The following is a 14716-nucleotide window of genomic DNA, read 5'->3' on the forward strand; positions in this document are numbered from 1 at the left end:
ACCAGAAGGCTTGTTCTAGCTGAGTGACTAGGAGTTCAAGTGAAAATAAATTTAGCAAGAAAGAAGACAAAATTCATACAAATACATGACGTCGTCACGCAACTTAAAATAAGTGAAACATGAAACTCGGTTGATGATACGAGTACTTGAATTACGTCTGAGCCTCGCAAGGAGTTACTTAACAAATTTCAGAACTTGCCTCCTTAAAACAGTTATAATTGTACTTTCTGTGTTTATTAAAATTAACCCTTGAACTAGTGCTACGTAAAAAAAAAAATTTTTTTTTACGTAACATAGAGCATAACCTGTCTTAAGTAAATCTTATGAAACCAAAGCAAGTGACGTGCAATGAGAGCAGTGATTTAGAAGGAAGATGACTCAGCAGCACAATGACAAAAACTACAACACACTGCTTTAGCCTATCAAATTTTCATAATTTTCCTCAATAGGTCATATACCTATATAGATATTCAATGATAGTAAACACTCATCCTCAAAAACATTTATAAAAATCTATTTTGTCAAAAGATGAAGCTTAGACGTTCATCACAGCACTATAACTTCAAATGATGTGTATTTACAAGTGGTGTGGAGCACAATTTTTGTCCCTTGAGCTACTTGTGGAAGATGTTTCCTTTTTTCATAGAACCTTGAGTTCATCCATCATTATATATATATAATAATATATATATATATATATATATATATATATATATATATATATATATATATATATATATATATATATATATATATATATATATACACATACACATATACATATATATATATATATATATATATACACACATATATATATACATTATATATATGCTGAAAACAAGGAAAGAAGAAAAGGGAACTTGTGTTTTCTTCTTCCTTGTGGTTATCAGCATATACCTAGATCACGCGCCCTACAGTGATTTATATATATATATATATATATATATATATATATATATATATATATATATATATATATATATATATATATATATATATATATATATATATATATATATATATATATATATATATATATATATATATATATATATATATATATATATGAGAGAGAGAGAGACTTTTCACCTGTGGGATAGCAAGAAACAAATGGCAGAACAAACAATAGTTTCATCTTGTTCTTCTTGCAGAAAGAAGTTATACAAAGAAAACAAAAGGAAATTTACATCATTATGAAAGTAGTACTTTTATGCAACGTTTAAGGATCACAAATAAATTACCCAAAACATTAAAATTAATATGTAACCAGAATACAGACCACATCAGATTGATGATTTATGACCTGACTGTATTCCCTCAGCTGTACAGATTAATCTTTCTCAGGTGTGGAACAACAAGCATTGGTTGTGAATATACTGTACCTTCTGTCTTTAGTGTTTTCATTTTTTAAAGTAATATCACTGTGGAGATTAAAATTATCTTCACTTACCACACAACCACTACACTCCAAATATTGCAGTAAGGCATCATATTCATCTGCCTAAAAGCTGTATCTTGTAAGGTTGTTAACTGAACTTTCCCATTTTGAGAAGATATAAGAGAATTCCATAATTCATAAAAATGTCATATAACCTGGATATCCTATTCACTGCCATGTCTTTCTTTACTCTTAACTTCTCTGTATCTAACAGCCTTATAACAATTTAATAATTCTAAATTTCACACAGCCATAGGAGGTGGAGGTCTTCTGAAGAGTATGAGGGTGGCAATGATGACTGAGAGGACTGCCATGAGGTAGATGTCCCAATCTGGGCCAAGTATTTCCTCTATGTTATTCTCATCTATATCCAACCACTGAAACTGAAAAATAGAAGAAAAATATGTATATTTATTTATTTAAGCAGTTATGAATGAGAACTGCATTAACATCACAAACCTACTCCATTAAAACAATTTATTGAAGATGCACTGCAAATACCCATAAATATTTCTCCTAATACACCCACAACCCCAGAACATTTACAGTATCTACCGGGGCAAACAAATTATATCTCAATTAAGTAACAGTCCCTAAAAAAAGTCAAATTGTGGGTTTTTAATATATGCATTGCAAAAAAGGGAAAAGGGAAAAGAAAAAAGAAAAAAAAAAAACAAATGCAAATTCTTCATAAACAAATCTAATCACCAAAACCAAGTGATTATCTCAGGCTGGGTTATTACTTATAAGTGCTACCTCCTCCAGCTTTGTCATTACTTACATCCTCAAAATACTTGAAGGAAAAGAGAAATGCCAGCTTAGCTAGGGCTAATGCTACAGGCACCTGGGCATCAGCACTGGCTTCTGCAGCCATGTCATAGAACCGCTTGGCTAGGTGCATATCCTGTGAAAATAAATTGAGTCATATAACCAAAAAATTCATGTATGAGAAATTGCTTTTTCAAACTGTGTTATGTTTGTTATCATGCAAATTGGAAATCTTATACAGTCAACCCTCACTTTACGCGGTCCCACATTCCGCGTTTCCACGTTTACGCGGTGCCCTGCCAGAACCCAGGATGCTCATATTCCGCGGTGGGTGTACCCCTTTACACGGTGAAGTATAATTTTTTTATTTAGCTCATAAAATTCATACAAATTATCCGGCCAGAATATAATTTACATTGCTGGAGTTCTTACAATTTGATGATCATTTTGAATATAAAAATCATAGATTTTGCATTAGACATACAAATTTTAGATATAATGTTTACTCTTGAGTAAATATGTTATCTTTTGTGCAAAATATATGATATTTATATTCAAAATATTCCTTGTCTTACAAGGAATCCAGCAATGTCAATTATATTATCCTAACTTTAGTCTGATTTATTATTTATTACTAAAAAGGTAAACAGTCTGGTATTCCCACACATTTATCTAGTAGGGACGTTGGTGGGGGGAGGAGGGAGGGACCGGCGACCGACCATCTGTTACCGTGTGAAGAATATTTTTTTTTTATTAACTGAAGATTTTTATTTTAGCTCATAAAATTCATACAAATTACCGGGCCAGAATATAATTTACATTGCTGGAATTCTTACAATTTGATGATCATTTTGAATATAAACATCATATATTTTGCATTAGACATAAAATTTTTAGATAAAATGTTCACTCTGAGTAAGTATGTTATCTTTTGTGCAAAATATATGACGTTTATATTCAAAATATTCCTGGTCTTACAAGGAATCCAGCAATGTCAATTATATTATCCTAACTTTAATCTGAGGTATTATTTAATACAAAATGTTAAAATTTATTTTTTTCACCCAACATCTCTTGAAGGGAGGATTGGTGGGGGGTGGGGGGAGGGTTGGGACTGACCGCGCGGTTGGAAGAGGGGGGAGGCAAGGTGGGGTACTTTGATTGACAGATAGTGTCGTGAAGAATATTTTTTTTTTTATTAACTGAAGATATTTGTTTTAGCTCATAAAATTCATACAAATTACCCGGCCAGAATATAATTTACATTGCTGGAATTCTTACAATTTGGTGATCATTTTGAATATAAACATCATATATTTTGCATTAGACATACAAATTTTAGATAAAATGTTTAATCTGAGTAAATATGTTATCTTTTGTGAAAAATATATGACATTTATATTCAAAATATTCCTGGTCTTACAAGGAATCCAGCAATGTCAATTATATTATCCTAACTTTAGTTTGAGGTATTATTTATTACTATACCTGGTTTTCCCCCCAAAATTTCTCAGAGGGAAGAGCCAGCAGTGTAGTGTGAGAAGAGGGGGGAGGGAGTCGTGTCCATTATTTGAATGGACATTAACTTGGCGACTGTATTTCTCTATTTCTCTTAAGTATTAATTGTGTGCATGTACCATCATAAAATTAAGATGTTATTTTTACTAGAACATAGGTATTGTGTTGGAAAAAGTGGAGTTTGGGGGTCAGCTGGTCTCTATTTCATTTAATCCCATATGTTATGTTATTCACTTTACGCGTTTCTCACTTTCCGCGGTACCCTGTGGGTTACATTAACCGCGTAAAGTGAGGGTTGACTGTATCATTATATAGTGTAGCAGTGGTCCCCAACCAGTAGACCAAACCATATTATGGAGCCCGCAAAGATTTACTTGAAAATTTTAACATATTTGGGATTCTTCGTCAGTGAAAATATGTAATAACATGATACAACTTTAGAGAGAGAAAGAGAGGAACTGCCGTTTTTCCCAAGTCTGCCATGTACAGGACATGTGTATTTACCCCAGACTGAGCCCAGAGAGAGAACCAGCCTGAAAGAGTAAATGTAAAAAGTATGTAACTGGTAACAGTTAGACTTGTGTGAAACTGCTTATCAGTTCTCCATGTATATAAAAATCTTCTAGACACACATCACACACCCTCCAAGAACTACCCACACACACCCTCCAATACCACTCACACACCCACACACACCCTCCAACACCACCCTCACCCTACATTACCCACACATCACACACACACAGTCTCCAACAACCACCCACACACTCCAACATCACACCCCCATGCATATACACACACACACACAGACCCCCTCCAACAACCACCCACACACCCCAACAGCACACCCCCATGCATTCACACAAGCTCTTTCAATAAACCGTTAATTATTAATATTATTATTATTACTCCAACACCCCCCCCCCCCCACACACACACACACCAATAAGGGAATGAAGACAGCAAGCATGAGGAGTGAGGGTCTTACTGGATGACAAATTTCCTGTGTGACTGCATGGTAGTGAGTTAAATATCAGCTGTTGAGGAGCACTTGGCAACACTGGTGCATATTACCACTCCCTTCCACTCCATCTCTCTAATTACCCACACCTTTCTGCTTTCTCACTTATTTAAAAAATGTTATGTAATGTAATGTTGAAGGGATACAACTTCGCTCATTTATACTTATCACAAACTCCCTACAAATACTTTAGATTTTTCATGTTTATTCAAGACATCTTCAGGTCATAAGACCCACTAGTCCCCCACCCATGAAAGGGTGACCTGACATTCCATCAGGTCAGTATTATGAGACAACTATTCCCCCACCCTACCTCCACCTGACATTGTGTCAGGTCAGGTCACTTACACGAGACCCACTAATCCCCCACAGTTCCATGGGAATGGAAAATACCAGTCTTTGCTGTAACACAAAGTCCCATTCACACCCGTATCATATAGGTTTTTAATTTTTAAATATACAGTTAACCCTCACTTTACGCGGTTAATGTAACCCGGAGGGTACCGCGGAAAGTGAGAAACGCGTAAAGTGAATAACATAACATATGGGATTAATTGAAATGGAGTCCGGGCCGATCCCCAAACTCCACTTTTTGACGACACACAACTATGTTGTAGTAAAAATATTATCTTAACTTTATGATGGTATGCACACACAATTAATAATTAAGAGAAATATCAATAATATTAGGTTTTTAACACTTACATTAGTAGAAAAAATGGCTGGGCACACGGGGATGGGCGGTTGGTTCCGAGGCAGAGGGCAGATTATTGGCCCTCACCTGTGTCACTTGTATCAATTGTATCACTATCCACCACAGAGGCTTGCAGGGCCTCTTTGTCAAACTCCCCAAAGTCCATATCCTCACCATAATTATCACTATCACTGACTTGGGCCGGCTGTGGTGGGTGGGGGGTGAAGAACTGGTAATGTTTTGATGACTGGGCGACCTTGTGCGCACCATGTTCGCGCAGCTTACACAACATGGCGGATGGCAGGAGGTTTGGATCCAAAAATGGCGCGGCTCGCCAGCCGCGCTCTCCGAGTAAAGGGGTACACGCACTGGGGAATGTGAGCATCCTGGGTTCCGGCAGGGCACCGCGTAAACGTGGAAACGCGGAATGTGGGACCGCGTAAAGTGAGGGTTAACTGTAGTGTACTTATTTAACCAAACTTTTTGATAAACTATTCTGGATTATTATAGTAAAAAAATGGAGTTTCTAACATAATTAGGACTGTATTTATGGACACCGATAGTTTAGACTCAATGAAAACATCCCCAGAACCCAGAAACTCACTGGGGAAGTTGGCTAGTGTCTGTCTGTGCAAGATGTCTTAGACACCAGGATACTGTTTCCAGTAACTGTAAAAGATTCCGGGAATAATGAATTTTTCCGGGTTTGACAAAGTCATCTGGTTAGCCAGAAATCTTTCATCCCCGGAAGTGCTCTGCACCAATTATTCCGGCAAATAGGGACATCACTGTACTGTATTGAAGTACGATATATATATATATATATATATATATATATATATATATATATATATATATATATATATATACAGTTGTACCCCACTTAACGCAGTCAATTGAACCCAGAGGGTCCCGCGTTAAGTGAAATCCGCGTTAAGTGAACAACAGAACATATGGGATTAATTCCAATAGAAACCGGCCCGACCCCCCAAACTCCACTTTTTGAAGGCACATACCTATGTTGTAGTAAAAATAACATCTTAATTTTATGATGGTACATGCACACAATTAATACTTAAGAGAAATACAGTCGCCAAGTTAATGTCCATTCAAATAATGGACTCGACTCCCTCCCTCTCTCACACTACACTCGCTGGCTCTTCCCTCTCAGAGAAATTTTTGGGGGAAAACCACTAAATTTTTATAAATAATACCTCAAACTAAAGTTAGGATAATACAATTGACATTGCTGGATTCCTTGTAAGACCAGGAATATTTTGAATATAAATGTCATATATTTTGCACAAAAGATAACATATTTACTCAGAGTAAACATTATATCTAAAATTTGTATGTCTAATGCAAAATTTATGATGTTTATATTCAAAATGATCACCAAATTGTAAGAATTCCAGCAATGTAAATTATATTCTGGCTGGGTAATTTGTATGAATTTTATGAGCTAAAACAAATATCTTCAGTTAATAATAAAAAAATATTCTTCAAGACACTATCTGTCAATCAAAGTACCCCACCTTGCCTCCCCCCTTCTTCCAACCGCATGGTCCGTCCCAACCCTCCCCCCCACCCCCCACCAATCCTCCCTTCAAGAGATGTTGGGTGAAAAAACTAAATTTTAACATTTTGTATTAAATAATACCTCAGATTAAAGTTAGGATAATATAATTGACATTGCTGGATTCCTTGTAAGACCAGGAATATTTTGAATATAAATGTCATATATTTTGCACAAAAGATAACATATTTACTCAGAGTAAACATTACATCTAAAATTTGTATGTCTAATGCAAAATCTATGATGTTTATATTCAAAATGATCATCAAATTATAAGAATTCCAGCAATGTAAATTATATTCTGACCGGGTAATTTGTATAAATTTTATGAGCTAAAACAAATATCTTCAGTTAATAAAAAAAAAAAAAATTCTTCACGGGGTAACAGATGGTCGGTCGGTCCCTCCCTCCCCCCCACCCCCCACCAACCGTCCCAAGGAGATGTGTGGGAAAACCAGAATATTTAACTTTTTAGTAATAAATAATACCTCAAACTAAAGTTAGGATAATATAATTGACATTGCTGGATTCCTTGTAAGACCAGGAATATTTTGAATACAAATGTCATATATTTTGCACAAAAAATAACATATTTACTCAGAGTAAACATTTTATCTAAAATTTGTATGTCTAATGCAAAATCTATGATGTTTATATTCAAAATGATCATCATATTGTAAGAATTCCAGCAATGTAAATTATATTCTGGCCGGGTAATTTGTATGAATTTTATGAGCTAAAACAGGCAGGCAGGCAGGGTGGCAGGTGGGGCGAATCTAAAAATAGCTCTCGAGCCGGACACTCTGCGCGTATACGTGGAAAAAACCCGCGTTAAGTGAAAGTTCAGCTCTGGCGAGGCACCTCGTATACGTGAAATCGCGCAAAGCGAAACCGTGTTAAGCGGGGTATTACTGTATATATATATATATATATATATATATATATATATATATATATATATATACAGGTTGTACCTCTCTAGTCCGGCATTCTGTGGTCCGGAAACTCCCGTGGTCCGGAACGATTTTAGTTTGTCCAATAGGTAGATAGGCAGCTTTTTTCTTTTTTTTTCTTTTTTTTATTTCTCTGAATTATTATTATTATTACAGGAGTATTAAATTTTTGCCCCTCAGGCCCCAATGTGGGTCAGTGACCTATGCCCGGGTGGGCTAATCCCCTTAAAAAAAAAAAAAGCCGCGGGAAATTAAGGTTTGTTTACATCCGGCACTTCGGCTGCTCTCTCTCTCTCTGCTTGTCTATACAGAGTACAACATTTAACCCTTCAATATATATGAGCAGTAAATAAGTGTTGCTTTCATATTCTTATGTAGAGCAATGACGATATATTTCCACATGTGCGCACTTACATATGAGCAGTCTCACTTTTTTTTTTACCATTAATGGTTAGCTACTTATATTGTTCCATTTACTTGTATTAACATTAAATAACATTACAGGTACTTCAAACAACCATATTAATTGTTTTACATTAATTTTACTACAGCTAAAATCAGGGTCTTATTTTCTTCAGTTTTATATGTAGAACCAATCAGTCACTGGTTTTGTAAGCTTTAACATAAACAATGCCGGCAGCCGTCTCGTCTCCTCTAATATTCCACGTATTATTAATAAATTGTATTGTTAATTTTGCACACACAAACATTAGTTCAATAAAAACAAATTCAGAAACATTAATTAAAATATATATGAACAGTAAATAAGTGTTGCTTTCATATTCTTATGGTCTAATGGTTATTGCTTCATCTGACAGGTAACTAATCAAGCATAATACAGCAGCGGCTAAAAAAAAAAGAAAAAAGGCCACTGTGTGCAGTTTAAAAGTAGAGTATGTGTGATGTGGCTAGTGAGCAGATAGCAAAAAATATTGAATGCATTAACAAAAGGACATTTTAAGTTTGGTTTATTACTAAATGTGAAGATTATGATGAATCAAGGCCTGATCTTGTAAGTCCAAGACAGGGTAGGTAGAGAATGACCATTGACTGAGTAACTGACCTCTGAAGTTTCAAAGTGTTAATGGCTGAAGCTGTATCAAAGCATATCTAATGTACAGAAGACTCTCATAAAAATCACTTTAATAAACAAAAACAATAATAATAAGGTAAAAAAGTAAAGATAAAGACATGCTTTGTTTCACTCAACATGAGTATGGGATAACTCAATTTCTACTAACTGATAATTCAAACTTTTCTTCTTTCTGAGGCCGGAAAGATTAAACAAAACTCTATATATATATTAGTTTAATTAATGCAATAGCTTTGCAATGACTATAGTGAACCAAATGCTACAATACCTGTTTGAGTCCTAAACCTTGTTCATGCATATATCCCAAGTTGAACATGGCCTGAGCATTGTGTTGTTGTTCAGAAGCCAGCCTGTAGTGTGCAGCAGCTGTTTCATAATCAACTGAGGTTCCATAGCCATAGTAATGGTAGTCTCCCAGCTTCACCCGGGCTACAGCATAGCCCTAGGTTCAAAAATAAAATTGTTTAGAGCTGTTAGTAAGCATAAAAAATACAATTACTATATATTCATTGTATCCCTACTATATATATATATATATATATATATATATATATATATATATATATATATATATATATATATATATATATATATATATATATATATATATATATATATATATATATATATATATATATATATATATATATATATATATATATATATATATATATATATATATATATATATATATATATATATTTCATAAATCACAATGAAAACGTGGATAAGATAAATCTTGATAAAATCACACGGGAAAATGGAAACAACGGAGCACCTTAGCTTTCGTCTTTATTCAAGACATCTTCAGAGGCAACTGGATTACATGGACAGAGAGAGGCTTAAATATACAGGGTGACCTTAAAAACATGAGGTCAGGTCATAATGATGTCATCCACTAATCTCCACACCAACACACACGTAGAGGAGCTTAAGAGAAGGGGGGTGACGTGACTAGTCAGGTCAGGTCAAAAATAAGGGACCCACAAAATAACTATCATACATCTAGATCAAAGGTTTTCAAAGCATTTTTAACCTTGGGGCACTGACAAATAAATTTATGTAACATATTATCAGTTTTGAACTGACCATCACTAAGGTTTATTGATTTTAATTCCTTTATCAAACTAGCTTCAACCAGAAGTCTTTCTGTGACACAAAATGATTTAAATACTTCTAAGCTTTTTTCCCAAGCAATGGGGTGATTATTATTCCTAACATGAACGAACAAGGCACTGCTTTCAGATGCTGTTCTGATATTATACTTATGTTGTTTGATTCTGAGCTGCAGTGTTTTTCCTGTCTGTCCTACATAATTACAATTACATTTGCTACATGGAATACAATAAACACTTCCATTTACATTCAAACTTGGGCTATTCCTTATACAGTTAACCCTCACTTTACGCGGTTAATGTAACCCGGAGGGTACCGCGGAAAGTGAGGAACGCGTAAAGTGAATAACATAACATATGGGATTAATTGAAATGGAGTCCGGGCCGATCCCCAAACTCCACTTTTTGACGACACACAACTATGTTGTAGTGAAAATTTTATCTTAACTTTATGATGGTATGAAAAAACAAGTAATATAGAAGAGGTTAGGTTAGGAAAGATAAAGGTTAACATAGGAAAAATAAAGGTAAGGTTAGAAAACTAAAAATTAGGTGTAACACTTACGGTAGTAGAAGAGATGGGTCAGCATACGGGGATGGAGGCTGGTTCCGAGGCAGAGGGCAGATTACTGGCCCTCAGGTGAATCACCATTACTAGGTGAATCACCATCACTGTCACTTACAGTTGTCAGGGCTTCCCTGATAAATCCCTCAAAGTCACCTTCACTGTCACTATCACTGGCTTGGGCTGGCTGTGGTGGGTTGCGGGCGAAGAAATCTGTTATGCTTTGCTGACGGCTGGCGTTGATGTTGTCGTGATACACCTTGATGTACGGCTCCATAGCCTGCACCAGCTGGGTATGGAAGACTTCATAGCGGTCATCGTCATTGTCGCGGGAAAGGAAGGACTTCATCTTCTCTGCACACTCCATGGCACCCTTAATATCACTATGACTTAAATTGTGTTCTTCGGAGACTGACGCACCTTCTTCCTCCTCTTCACTGACGTGTTCTTCTTCCAACATCTCGTCGGCAGTCACTTCAGGTTCTCTGATCACCTCCAGGATGTCGTCGTTGGTGGTCTCGGAGAAGCCTGGAACTGTAACAGTCTGCGCAGCTTCTCTGGCAAGGTCCACTGCTACTGCAACATTCTGAACCTCACCAGTCACAGATTGACTCCTCCTCTCACCTGGTATTCCATGCAACACATGTCTCCATGCGTGATGAATTGTAGCAATAGACAGCTGATCCCATGACTCCACCAAGAAGTCCACAGTTTTCTTGATGTTAAATACTCTCCAGAATTGTTTGAAGAGTATTTTTTGCTGTTCTAACTGTTGATCCTCATCTTCTTCGCTCTTGCTATCGGTGGTGGTGTCACTCAGGTTACGCAACTCTTCCCTGGTGTTGGTGTAGTCGTTCAGGAGCTGGAATTTTTTTGTTGAGAATGCAGCTTTCACACTGCAAATCAACTCCTGGTCCATGGGCTGGATTAAAGACGTAGTGTTGGGAGGAAGGAAGACCACTTTTACGTTGGAGTGACGATCTAACAGTAGGGGCGAGTGTCCTGGTGCGTTGTCCAGCAGCAACAAAATATTAAATGGGACATTCTGTCGCTCACAGAATTTCTTTACATCGGGAACAAAACAGTCATCAAACCAGGAGAGGGAGAGTGTAGAGAACATCCATGCCTTACGTGCGGTCAGCCAGTGGACATTTAGCTTGGTCATGTCCAGGCTCTTGTAGGCGTGCGGCTTGCGGGCTGTGTGGATCACCGATAACTTGAGCTTACAGGTACCGGAGGCATTGGTGGTAAACAGGACGGTGATGCGTTCCTTCTGCATTTTCCGGCCCCGAATCCTGCTGGCATTCTTCACAACGAAGGACTTGGAAGGTAGCTTTTTCCAGAAAAGACCAGATTCGTCCATGTTAAACACCTGGTCGTCACTGTACTGTCCTTCCTCCATAATCTCACGTAAAAACGGAGGAAATTCCCGAGCCGCAACACGATCAGCACTCGCTTCTTCACCACCAATGTTTATATTGGTGATCTTGTTCCGGATCTTAAACCTCTGTAACCACCCAGAGGAAGCATTAAAGGGTTTGGGCTCTGTAATTCCCATCTTTCGTGCCACTGCCATGTACAGTTCACGTGCGTAGTCCTTCACAGAGCGAGTGTCGACCGCCATGTTCCGTCGCGCCTGATGCACCAAGTACCTCACAAGTAATTTTTCTGTCTTGAGAAGCACCTGGTTGTGAAAATACTTGATCATAGAAGCACCTGTAGACTTTGTGATCTTCATGTGCTCCTTTATCTTGGCTGAATCCTTCTTTATAGTCCGGATCGTAGATTCGTTCACACCATGCTGGCGCGCCAAATCAACCTGCCTTGTTCCTTTCTCCAACTCTTGGATGATGGTATACTTCACCTCGTAGCTTAAGGAACGTTGTGTCTTCTTTGGCTTAGTGCCGCTGGGTCCAGGTAAGGAAAGGTTTCTCTCTGGGGGTGGTCGTGGAAGCCGTACAATGGATCTTGGCGTTTACGCGGAGTGTGAGGATGAAGCACTGCAGCAGCTAGGTCAAGCGTCGTCTTTCCTCCCTCCTCCTTCCCGGGTGGACCGTCATAATACTAAGCCCAATTACAGCTAGCAGCAGAGGGGGTAGGGATGCGCCAGCCCATCCTGGTCTGATCGTCATATAGCGTCAGTGATGTATAACAAAACACACTCATAGCCTTACCGGCGCGGCAGCGGAGGGGCGGAAGGGGGCATTTGTGGTCCGGAAACTCCCGTGGTCCGGAACGATTTTAGTTTGTCAATAGGTAGATAGGCAGATTTTTTTTTTTTTTTTTTTACTTCTCTGAATTATTATTATTATTACAGGAGTATTAAATTTTTGCCCCTCAGGCCCCAATGTGGGTCAGTGACCTATGCCCGGGTGGGCTAATCCCCTTAAAACAAAAAACAAAAAAGCCCCGGGAAATTAAGATTTGTTTACATACGGCAGTTCGGCTGCACTCAATCTCTCTCTCTGCTTGTCTATCCCAGCCGTTACCAACACCTCTTCCCTCCCAGACCAGATATCCCTCCTCCTAGTCACAGGCCTGGCATTTGACATTATTAGGGACCTGCCACTCTTTGCCATAAACAGATAAAATGTACCGGGAACTTTCCCCCCACACACTCATCATTCTCTCACTTTATGTAACTTGACAGAACCTATGACCCTTCAGGCTTTTACGCCCTTAATGTACGAGTCATAAAGGCAAGTATGAACTTTTCATACTTCCCTGTTGGGCGCTGTAAACGCTTCTGCGCTTCACCTTGCACAGGATGTAAGGGGGTGCCCAATAAACTAGCCCCCTTGGGGGCAAATCTGAAATCTGAATCTGCTTGTCTATACAGAGTACAACATTTAACCCTTCAATATATATGAGCAGTAAATAAGTGTTGCTTTCATATTCTTATGTAGAGTAATGACGATATATTTTCACATGTGCGCACTTACATACGAGCAGTCTCACTTTTTTTTTACCATTAATGGTTAGCTACTTATATTGTTCCATTTATTAACATTAAATAAAATTACAGGTACTTTAAGCAACCATATTCATTTTTTACATTAATTTTACTACAGCTACAATCAGGGTCTTATTTTCTTCAGTTTTATATGTAGAACCAATTGGTCACTGGTTTCGTAAGCTTAACATAAACAATGCCGGCAGCCGTCTCGTCTCCTCTTATATTCCACGTATTATTAATAAATTGTATTGTTAATTTTGCACACATGTACATTAATTCAATAAAAACAAATTCAGAAACATTAATTAAAATATATATGAACAGTAAATTAGTGTTGCTTTCATATTCTTATGTAAAGTAATGATGATATGTTTTCACGTGTGCGCATGCGCACTTTCATATGCGATCTCTCTTTTTTCTTTACCATTATCGTTAGCTACTTCTATTGTTCCATTTATTAACATTAAATAATATTACTTAAAACAACCATATTAATTTTACTACAGCTACAACCAAGGTCTTATTTTCTTCAGTTTTATATGTAGAACCAGTCAGTCACTGGTTTTGTAATCAACAAAAACAATGCTGTGTCATTTCCTCGTGTGTTTTAATATTCTATGTATTATTAATGAATTTTATTGCTCATTTTGCACACATAAACATTAATTCAATAAAAAAGACATTCAGTAATAAACAATAATGTATCTTTTGTACATAAGAGAAATGACCCTGTTTACACGATTATGCACATCGTCTGCACGTTGGCGGGCCGTTCAAACCCGTCGAAATTCAAGTTTCCGCCGTCAAAATTTTTTTTTATTTATCTTTTTGTGTGTTCCAATAAAATACGTTAAGAATTAAAAACTCGCGGAATTTGAGAAGCTACTATACGACATTTAACCCTTCAATATGTCTTCAAAGAGACCATGACGCAGAGAAAGTGGTGCTAGTGCTTCCAGGCACAAGCACAAGTCACTATCTATCCAGGAAAAGGGTGAATTTCCATGGTCCGGCAC

General features: G+C 37.1%; 1 protein-coding gene across 3 annotated transcripts in view; it reads right to left on the minus strand.

The window, feature by feature from the left end:
- Positions 1-1043: 1043 nt before the first annotated feature.
- LOC121873512 (protein sel-1 homolog 1-like) overlaps positions 1044-14716 on the minus strand; it is a 48472-nt gene continuing 34799 nt past the window's right edge. For all 3 annotated transcript variants that reach the window (XM_042377099.1, XM_042377098.1, XM_042377097.1), the window contains exons 11-13: positions 9333-9506; positions 2223-2345; positions 1044-1824 (exon numbers count right to left, since the gene is read on the minus strand). In XM_042377099.1, the coding sequence (XP_042233033.1) occupies positions 1684-1824; positions 2223-2345; positions 9333-9506 (438 nt within the window). In that variant the 3' untranslated portion in view covers positions 1044-1683. The remainder of the gene's footprint in view (positions 1825-2222; positions 2346-9332; positions 9507-14716) is intronic.

The sequence above is a fragment of the Homarus americanus genome, unplaced genomic scaffold (genome assembly GCF_018991925.1).
Source record: "Homarus americanus isolate GMGI-L3 unplaced genomic scaffold, GMGI_Hamer_2.0 scaffold30858, whole genome shotgun sequence".
In the NCBI taxonomy this organism is placed as follows: Eukaryota; Metazoa; Arthropoda; class Malacostraca; order Decapoda; family Nephropidae; genus Homarus; species Homarus americanus.